This window comes from Pomacea canaliculata, linkage group LG11 (assembly GCF_003073045.1).
Source record: "Pomacea canaliculata isolate SZHN2017 linkage group LG11, ASM307304v1, whole genome shotgun sequence".
Classification (NCBI taxonomy): domain Eukaryota; kingdom Metazoa; phylum Mollusca; class Gastropoda; order Architaenioglossa; family Ampullariidae; genus Pomacea; species Pomacea canaliculata.
Window position 1 is genome coordinate 17,614,283 of NC_037600.1, and position 11,363 is coordinate 17,625,645.

Sequence of the window (11,363 nt, forward strand, 5' to 3'; positions counted from 1 at the left end):
CTACAGGTACATTAATTATTCATTGAGACAACCTAAAATGAATTCAGATATATGCCAACATCAGGCTTCGATAAGGTTTCAACTGTCAGACGCTCTCGAGTTGTTACAACACAGCGACCGATTTATATATTGTGTCGTTTCATATATTGTTATATATATATATATCCGTGTATACTAACTGATGATCAAAGAAAACACAATTAATACATGTATTTATGTATTACTCTAAAATACTTTATATAAATACGTAATTCCCATTTTAAAAAATATTGGTTCTAAATAACAATTATCTTAATCGTTTTACTGTCCGTAAATATAAACTATGAATAAATCCGTTCACTACGTTTCGTCGTAGATTTCTCATTACTTTATTAAATATTTATATGCTTTAATTTTTAACATTTAGTCCTTTCTCTAAGATCTCACACAGGAAGCTTACACATTTTACTATGCTTACCATGAAGATAGTAACGGGAGTGCTTTCCAAATGTCCAAAGCATCAAGATTCCAAACGCTGCCTTCCTAATGAAGCTTTCAATTAACACGAAAAATTCTTTTGTTGGTGTTTATTGTCATTAGAACTCTTCTTGCGGCGCAGACAGGAAAACAAGTCGCTCACTGACTCTCTGTATTTGGTTCCTGCACAAAAGTAAACAACGAAGTTGACGCTGCTGTTGATGATGCTTCCAGCCTCTGCACAGTTGACGAGCACGACGAAGGTGTTGTTATAGCGACCGTTACTCTGCACTTCCGCTTCAACAATTTTTGCCATTCTGATGACAATGTTCGGAACAGAAAATATCAGGAACACTACAGACAGAATCACCAAGATTTTGGTGGCGGCTATTTCCCTCTTAGTGTCTGACGATGATGATGATTGTTTTCGAAATGTTACCGTCTGCACCAGCTTGAACGCTGTGATTGCAGTTGAAATCAGAACAAGGATAGGAATTCCTAGCGACAAGATGGCGCCATAGTAAATTCCTTCGAGATCGTTGACAATAGATTTATTTTCGATAAAAAACTGTGTTAGAAACACTCCTATTATAGTTTTATTTCTTTGTATGTCAAAGAAACAAAGCGCTTGATAGGAAAAAGCTGTAATGAAAAAAGGAAAAACTGTGCAACACCCTCCTACAAGAATAAAAGCTAGTATGGCCTTAATACTGAGAAGTGTTTTGGAATGCAGGGGGAAGAGGACACTGACACATCTCTCACAAGATGCCAGGGCCGTCAGGTACATGGAGCAGTACATAAAGCCCAACATTCCCAGCAAACGGGTGTTTATAATAAACCGGAAAACATCCCCATACAGGCCGTCTTCAGTGTCCATATATAAACTGTCCACATTAAGAGTAAACAAAAATAACACGTTCAGAAGATGGACGAGTTCCAAGGAAAACAGACAGAGGTTGATTCTGTTGTTAAGACCTTGCTTGTAGAAGACGATAAGACTGATGGATGTTCCGACTGTTCCAACGATAAACATCAGAGGCATGATGGTGACCCCTCTCAGCTTGGTGACTAGATGTTCTGTCTCTTGGCTGATGGGGTCATCTGGGTATTCCTGGGGGTACATAGGTACACATCCTGTAGGAACATCTATAGTACTGTTCATGATGCTTACACGTGTCGGAGCTGTTAAATAAAAGTCCTGTGCGAGAAGGTCTGGTCCTGCAGACATCTGGAGCCTTTTATTAGGGAGCCTATGAAGAATCTTAAAAGAATAAACGAGGATAGAAAATTTAAGGTTTGGTTTCGTACTGAGCGATGGAGTCTATGGTAGGACACTAACACACTACATAGCCATGGTCTAATGTGATACACAGAGCACAACAACCTTCATTAGAAAGTCACTCCTTTATACTTGATTGTCAATTAGTTATTAAAGCTGATTATATTAGACATTTGTCTCCTAATTCCTTCCCTAAATTTGAATCTCTTACAACATTCGTTTATTGAGCCGCGAGTTTCAAGGAAGGAAAAAGAACAAACAAGAGTCTTGAGCAATGTCTCGCTCCTGATACCTGATGGTTCGCGAAAAATAGGGTTTGTTCCGGATGATATTGTTTGAGTTCACAGCTGGTTCACTGCACAGCTTACTACTGTGGACTAACTGACAGATGGCTTAAACAAACTTTTATTCTAAAATTCCAAGCTTTTCTTTCCCCAAAGCAGTTTGTCTTTCTCTTTCTGTATTCACACTATATACACGCTGTGTGCCCATGGGATTCATAGTGAAACTGGTGAACACAAGCAGCAGGGTCCTGACATCAAACATCGATGAAGGGAGGAAGGTGACATCCGTCCTCATAATTGCTGCGACTGTATATCTTTGAAATTTAGTTGGAAAAGCTGTAGGTATTTCTGTTGTAGCACTTTGAACGGCTCTCTGATGCCATCTGGGATGAACACAAAGATCCTCTTCAGCAACTTTCCACAGAATGTTTTAATGTCAAGTGAGTTCAAAGAAAAATAGACGGTTGTAGAGAATATAAGGAGGCATGGCGAGAGCTCGCTACTCAAAAGAAACGATTAAAGTGTATAGACATTATATAGATATTACCAGATGTCAATCAATGCATTAACAGAAAATAACAAATTTAAGCAGCTCCATTTATTTGAAAGGTTTGTTTTTCTTGGCTATTAGAGTTTTAAAATATCTTCGCAGTAAGGAATTCTTTGAATAAAAGACATTGTTTAATTTGTCGCGAAACTAATTTCTAAAACATAGTTTTAATTAACGGGTATGACATTTTCATGTTGCAGTTATTCATAGACAAAGAGACTAAGTACATTTGCATTTTCTATCGAGAAATTGTTATTTTTGTATTTCTATGCTTTTCTGAGTATGAGAAGCGGTGCAAAATGGAGTACTATCGCTCAATAGGACTGTAATATCTAAGCAAACACCAGAATAATCACAGCTATTAATTATTGCCTCCCTTCCCAGATTCTTGTAGTCAGAAGAAGGTGGCGATGTAAATGTACCCGTTGTTTGTACACGTCATCGACGAGCCGCACCCTGGGTGTGACTGCCTGAAGGAGGTAGCACGAGTACACACACCTCTGTCGACATCTTTTGTAGCAGTAGTAGGTCTGTTTGCTGGTCTGTCTGCTTGTTTTGGGGGGATGTTAACCTCTGGTCTCAGTTTGGACATTGTACGGTCTTTTAAACATGAAGTACATTGTGTGCAGCGGGACCTTGTCTGTTGTGTTTACTGACATGGTGAGTGTCTTTAATATTTGCTATATCTTATTGTTGTCACACTTGCTTCTGTATGATCCACTATTGGTCCTCGATCGAGTTCTCCCTCTTGTTGCCTTCGTTCCTTTCCTGATTGCACAGTTCACTTCTTTGTAATTGAAAGCTTGGTCTTTCTGTGTCTTTACAAGGCCTTCCTTGATCTAGGATGTCCTGCGTCTGTTCTAATATGATTGGTATCAAACAAAGGGATTTAGCTTCTATGACCAACAGATGGACCTACTGCACCATGTTTGGTGTCTGTCGTGGTCATGAGTGCAAACACACTAAATGAGTCACAGAACGCACGCACGCACGCAAGCACGCACGCAAACACACACACACACACAATAATATTGCCAACGGTACTTGTCCAGATTTACACAATTTATTACAAACAAAATAAACTTCTCATTGCCAAGAATTTAAAAGAAAGCTTTTAAAGGTCCCCTGGTAAACATTTGTTATATTTGTGTTTGTATGTGTTATTTACCTAGGATACATCTCACAGCCTATGTAATGTCTGTTTTCATGTGTTTTTAGCTGTATTCCTTATCCCTGTGTTGTTAACATGTTTTCTACTACCTCCTTCGCCTTCCATTCTCCTTTCATTCTCATTCCCTTTCCATCGTCCTTTGTCCCATTCTGTCTTCAATCTTTCCTGCCCTCCGTGTTTTAACGTATTTATTTATCAAAATGATACACAAACATAAAAAAACAATTTTCAGATATTACAAAAACAGATTCATGTACTAAAACGTGTCGTTGTTATCAAGCTAAAAATACACAGCAAATAAGAAAAAATCAAAAGAGAAAATAATGTACCAGTAACTAACAAAAATGTAATCTAAAATGGAGTTGCTGTGGTTCGTAATAATTGGTATTTGAAGAAGAAAAATAAAGCTAAATATTTGTTAAACAGGTTTGTGATAGCGAGCTTTTAAATGCTGCCTTTGTGTCTGAATGACAATTGTGGTAGAAATTAGAAGATAAAAGCATTTATCACAGCTGTAGGAACAGTGAAGGCAAATCAAGTCAACAAAAATGTCCACAAAGTAAAAGTCATTTAACATCTGAAACAGTGTCATACTCATGGAGACTAGAAATTCTAGAGCTAATAAAACTTTGTAGTCAGCATCAAGTCTGTCATACAAGAAAGCAAACACACTAACTGCAAACAAAAGTGAAAATCAGTCCTATAACAAAGCCGACAGAAAGACAATATACAGACACAAATGTCACACATCAACAAGGTGTAAAAACTTTAGTCGTCAGTGGAGAAGCGAATCAAAGCATTTCTTGCAGTCCTGCTTACTCCAACAACAACAACAACAACAACAACAACAACAACAACAACAACAACAACAACAACAACGACAACAACAACTCCAAACCACAAACACCTCTGTACATGTAAAGCTCTGGGGGTCGGCTGCCGGACACCGGAGGTTGCAGTCAGATGTAGAGGATGTCAGATGCAAGAAGCCGAATGCGGAGGAAACACGAACAGCAAGCCGTTGATGATATTGTCATCTATAAATGTGATATGTACATAATTGTATTCTGGGAGCACTGTACAAATGGTGTGAATAAAGTATTTGACGAATCATATGGTGTTGTCTCTCTGCACTTCGCTCTTGTCAATAAGACAAAATAGTTTACACGGAATCTGGTGATGTTGCATTTTTCCTTCTTTATCTGTCATTCACTTTCTCGCGCTCTCTCTCTCTTCACACATATGCATACATCTTATGTACAAAAGCATTCACATATATTTTCACACGTGTACGTGTATCTAGCTGCTCTATTTCAATGATAGCTGGAGGGAGCCTTGTTATTTTTTCGATCACCAGCTCAAGTTTTCACGATACCAGTCAAGAAGATCAGTGTGTGCGTGTTAGAAATGCTGATGTTCTAATGTATTCAAACACCAACCTTTTTATTAAATTATTGCTTAATTTGGACGGAATATTACATAAGGCATACAATCATGATAAAGTCAAACTTGCGACATTGAACCCGTTACAGTTTTGTGTACTTTAATCTCCGCTAGTCCAACATTTAGTCCAACAGATTGTTTACTTTCTGTTGTCAAACAAGTGGCAGTGTTTGATGCCGACATAGTAAATAAAATACGTACTGGTCATCGGGAAAAAACTCTTCGTATCAGTTTCGAACCCGTATCTCACTGTGAGCAACTGATTTGCTCGAAGCAGTATCCTTTTCTTTAACTTCAAAAGTACTTTGTTCACACGATGATATTTTCGACTACATTTTTCTGACTAATAATGGCGGGACTGAGACTGTCGGGAGAATATCAATAAAGTGTTATATAATTTCTTATATTACCTCCCTTTCAAACTCAAGGGTTCAATGTAACTAAGCAGCATTAATTAGGATATTTTAAGTAGCGACTACAAGGCTACATTTATAGTTTCTTGGTATGTCTACCAAGTTTTATCTCCAATATATCGGACGGAGATGGATGGTGCGAAGGTGGGAGGGTAAGTAAACTGACAGTTACTTTCCCCATCCTGGCTAAGTATGACAACTTGTGATCGCTCTAATCACACAGAAGTGAGAGATTGGTATTAAACAGACGTTTAGACACTTTATAATATACCGAGATAAAGCTTTATATAATACATTTACTCATACTTATTTCTTCAGTTTTGACACTTTATAACATACCGAGATAAAGCTTTATATAATACATTTACTGACATATTCTCCAGTTTTGACACTTTATGATAGACCAAGATAAATAGAATACTTTTACTGACATATTCTCCAGTTTTGACACTTTATAATAGACCGAGATCAAGCTTTATATAATACATTTACTGGCACATATTTCTCCAGTTATTGTTACATCACCTTGCTCTTCGTGACAGTCACAGGACAGGTCACATTTAACATAAAAAAGAAACAAAAAAAATGTAATGAGTCTATCTAATAATGAAGCAAACAAAAGACAAGAAAAATTATCTATTTGCTAAGAATAACGCATGTTTGTTAAGCATGATATGTAGTTAGATTATTAAGAATGACCTTTATTTCTGGTAAATGAAAGACATCTATGGAAAGAAATTTACTTCAGTAGCTTTATTATAAGTGAATTTTATTGAATTAGTTTATATATCATGTGTTTTCTTTGGGCTTCACGAACTAGAATGAAAACTTATTTAGATTAATATAATTAAATGCAATAAACTGGAGACAGATGTCTGTCATATTCCTTTCTCTCATAACACCAACAAATAAAGTGAAATGGGAAATGACTTACGTCCCCTGCTAGCAGGACTTGACCACACACATCTTGTGATAACTAGCAGTCTTGATGATGATAATAAATTGAAGGCTAAAACCAGTATGTCACCACAACACAGGCATGTAAGTAGTTATTTTATATTTAGAATCGCCAATTAACTCACAACTTTTATTTTTGGTTGTCTTCCCTTGAAATGGTTGTCTACCCTGATATTAGATTGCTGCTACTGAGTGACCATACGTTTTCTTTTATTTTGTCTCGAGTTCATCAACGAAACTAATCGAGGACTGAGACTGGACAAGAGCTCGTGCACCGCCTGTCTAAACTTTGTTCCTGCAAAATAATAAACAAAGAAATTGCCGCTGCTGTTCACGATGCTTCCGGTTTCTGCGCAGTTGACGAGGAGGAGAAAAGAGTTGTTGTAACGACCATCATTCCTCACTTCCGGCTCGAACAACGGCACCATTCTGATGACGATGTTGGGGATGGACAGAACAAGAAACTGTACAGAGAGAATCACCAACATCTTGGTGGCAGCTGTTTCTCTCCTTGTGTCTGACGATGATGTCTGCTTTCGAAATGTTATCGTCTCCACCAGCTTGAAGCCTGTGATTGCAGTTGAAATTAAGACGATGATAGGAATTCCTAGCGACAAGATGGCTCCGTAGTAGATTCCTTCAAGACCATGCACTATATCTCTGTATTTAAAGTAGAACTCGGTAACATGTACACCTACTGTGGATTTATTCTTTTGCATGTCGAACAAACAAGCAGCTTGATAGGAATACACTACAAAGAAAAAGGGGAAAATCGTGGCGCAACCACCGAGGATAATAAACACTAATATTGCTTTATTACTTAGAAGAGTTTTGGAATGTAGAGGGAAGAGGACACTGACACATCTCTCACACGATGCCAGGGCCGTCAGGTACATGGAGCAGTACATGAAGCCCAACATTCCCAGCAAACGGTCATTCATTATAAACCGGAACACATCCCCATACAACCCTTCCTCCATTGTCTTGTACAAACTGTCGATGTTCAGTAAGACTAGAAATAACACGTTCAACAGATTGACGAGCTCTAACGAAAACAGACAGAGGTTGATTCTGTTGGTGAGACCTTGCTTGTAGAAGATGGTGAGACTGACGGATGTTCCGACTGTTCCTATGATGAAGAGAACTGGCATGATGGTGACTCCTCTCACCTTGGTGACAAACTGTTCTGTCTCCTGACTGATGGGGTCGTCTGGATACTCCTTGGAAGTTACTGGAATACATTGGATGGTGTTATTAATAATGTTAATTACACTTTCCGTTGATGCCGCAGGCAGCGTCGTGAGAAATTCTGTAGTGAGTAGACTAGGACCGTCGGACATCTTGTGGCTAGGTCACATGATATCTTAAAAACACTGAAAATTAAAATCACTTTTCACGACTAGTTTTTCTGCACAGAGGTTTCATTCATTTCGTGATAAAGCCTCAACTTTCACTCGTCAAAGTGGTGGAAGGTGTCTACATCAAGCAAATGAGCAATCGACTATAATTTCATCCAAAGGTTCACAAACTTGACCGCCAACTCACCAAGAAATGTCACGTGTGCAGACAAGTGGAGGCTGTGTGCTGGCTTTATAAACAGGTTTTAAAGAGAATAATTAACATCTTTTTCTTTGTTGTATTTACTCGGAGATGATAGTGCGCGCTAATTAGCCTGTAATCAATAAACTCACATTTAGATACATTTATGCTCCTTTAATTGTATCGGTGTATACATTCATGCTCTCATCCAATTATTCACGTGTGTACACGTATACACGCACGCACACAAAATAAAACACATATTTCAAGAATTACCAGAGTCATCTATGTGTGTAAAAATATTCGTTAGGCCAAAAAAGAAAAAAAATGTTTAGAAACCCTTGTCTAGTATTTACTTAAACAGAAATGTAGTCATTATGGGAACTAAATAATAAATAAAAATGTTCCCTTCTATACAGCCAAACTGTTGTTGTCAGGTAATGTGGCGCTGCAGCTAGTAATCAATGTCATCGTCAATGTACATCTGTCGTCTGTTATCACCTGATGTTGCTGAGAGTAGCAGCGTGTCTCAGCCCGTCACGTGACAAGTACACCTGTGGCGGGCCTCACCTTCTTGAAGCGTGAATAGCAACAGGCGATAATCATGTAATCTGTGCGAAATATATTCGAGTTTATTTACACAGCTGCTGGGCTTTTCATGTTCGCATCAAGGGACAAAATAGTCGATAACATACTTGAGTTCCTCTCCTTGGCGTTTACTCGGACTGCACCCACAGCCTGGTGTAGGTGGTGCGACACACCATGGTACCACGTGATACTATGTGATACTGATACTATGGTGTAGGTGCTACAGTGTCACATGGTGTGAGTCACTATACTATGGTGTAGGTGCTACAGTGCTACATGGTGTGAGATGAGGCACAATACTATGTTGTAGGCACTACATGGTGTGACCTGTCGCTATACTATGGTGTAAGGGTTACATGGTGTGAGCTGAGGCACTATACTATGTTGTAGGTGCTTCATGGTGTGACCTGTCGCTATACTATGGTGTAAGGGTTACAATACTAAATAGTGCGATGTTATGCCATGTTATGCACTATCAACATATCGCAGTTTGTGTTAAACAAGCTGTTAAAGAAAAGGTCAGTCAGTCACGGTGTAGTAAGCAGAAGGCAATGGCTGGAAAGGTTTCCTGAAGTTTTGAAAATTATTTATCGAAAACGAAAACTAAGATAACGTGTGTACAATTGTACTTTGAGGTTTATCTGCATACACAAAATGACTACACTATCAACTACACACTATAGACTATCGACTATACGATATACACTATAGACTATACACTATACTGACGAACTCAACCAAACTCTCTCGCTTGGGTTTAGCACCAGAAAAATCTTTGAATTCACTTACGACAGGGCACACTAGGATAATGCTATGACAGGTTGCACCTCTCTCACCTGCCATTATCTACGCAGGGAGTTAACTGGATTAACGGTTGAGTTAGACCGATATATCTTAAATTCAAACCATTCAGCCTCCTCCTATTGTACTGCGATAAATATATTTTAATTCAGACGAACCGGCGACCTTCTACGAGCTGCCCCCCATGACACTTTGTCAGTGAGAAGACATCTGTGTCCAGAGGAAGGACATCCACTCTTGGTCTGGTGGTGCTGTTGTGCTGCAACATGTCAGACACTCAGACACTCACGCTTCTGGGTACGTCTTGGTTTTCGGATTTACAAACGGAAAAAAGTAATAAAAGATAAGCATAGAAAATCCAAAGAGAAATCAATAAACAAACAGTCAGGATGGAGTGTGTCATCAGAGGAAGACGAGCAGGCAGACTAGTCAATTGACTATAATCACAGCTATTGTATTGTTGTTCCTACGATAAACATCACTGGGACGGTCATGACTGTTCTATGATTATGACTAGAACTTCTGTCTCTTGGCTGATCGGGTCATCTGGGTATTCCACGGGTCGGGTATCATGGGTAGGATCCTCTAGGAACGTCTGCTGTGCTGCTGATGTTGATTGCAGCAGCTGATGCCGCTAAACAAAATTCGTCATCTGGCAAAGTGTGGAGTCCTGCAGACATTCTACAGCAATGGACTGACAACAGTTCTACACTGTACAGTCTTACGACCAGGAGTGTAGCGACTAATGTGACATTCACTGGCGTTCATCATCGTTCACACTGAACATCAACGATGACATTGAAGTCATCACAACAGTCCCAGAGACTACTGCCTAACATCTGTTAGTCTGTTTGTTAGTCTGTTAGTCTGTTAGTCCGTTAGTCTGTTAGTCTGTTAGTCGTTAGCCATGCATTGGAGGTTCTTGACATTCTTAGAACAGGAAACAGACTAACGATTTGAGTCAATTAAGTCCCCTTACGCGGAGAGACCTGACATTACATTACTTCCGATGTTTATTTATTTGAAAGTGGAGATCAATAAGCCCGACAGACTAAAATAATTGTCTTTTATTTTCTCCCTGGGGTCTGTAATTTTTGTTATTTGCTTAAATCTTATAAAACGCAGCGAGGACTGGAGGACCTTTATTGATTTGAAAAAAGTTCAGCCTAGTTTTTTTCTCTTCATTTTCTCCTCCCAACCCCACCTACACTCACGTTTGTCTGTTTGTGAGTCTGTTCCACTAATTCTTTCCCTCCTACAGAAACATGTTGACTGTACACACATTGGTTTTAATTCATACAACATACAGGTATACCAACGTTCGTGCACTGATATGTTCACACGCATATTCACACACGTTACATACAAATATTCATCAATTAAACACACCGCGTCCGTATATTCAAAACTGTTACAAACATTTATTCATACAAAAAGCTACAAACTTTATATTCATACATGCATTTCGTATTCATCTCAATCATGAGAAATACTAGCAGCCAGTCAACCACGCTCGACATACAGACATGGTGTTAGTTTTGTTAGTTTTTCAACGCATACTGACATGATGATAGATTTGTTGATTTGTGGAAGAAAATATAACGAAGTCTACATTATCTGGTTGTCGGTTAGTAGGTGCAGTGAAGTAATTACTGTCTCATCCTTGTTAAACTGTCATTTATTTCTGTAAAAAGTCAGTAGCAGTGAGAGCTCAGGGCGACACCTGGTGACAGCGTCACAGACCACGTGGTTATGGTGCCTCACATTTCTCTAGTCACACACCTTTCACACATCCTGGTTAGAAATGTCAGAATATGTTTGCAATAGTTTTTAAGAGTCTGGCCTGAATAAAGAGCCTAAGACAAAGTCCGTCAGTCCGTCC

General features: G+C 38.8%; 1 protein-coding gene across 1 annotated transcript; it reads right to left on the reverse strand.

The window, feature by feature from the left end:
- Positions 1-538: 538 nt before the first annotated feature.
- LOC112575799 lies at positions 539-9,523 on the reverse strand. The gene is made up of 5 exons (XM_025257823.1): positions 9,517-9,523; positions 7,425-7,784; positions 6,958-7,121; positions 1,432-1,567; positions 539-915 (listed from the first exon to the last, which is right to left on the reverse strand). Exons 1-5 carry the CDS (start codon positions 9,521-9,523, stop codon positions 539-541), a joined length of 1,044 nt encoding a protein of 347 aa, XP_025113608.1.
- Positions 9,524-11,363: the final 1,840 nt, after the last annotated feature.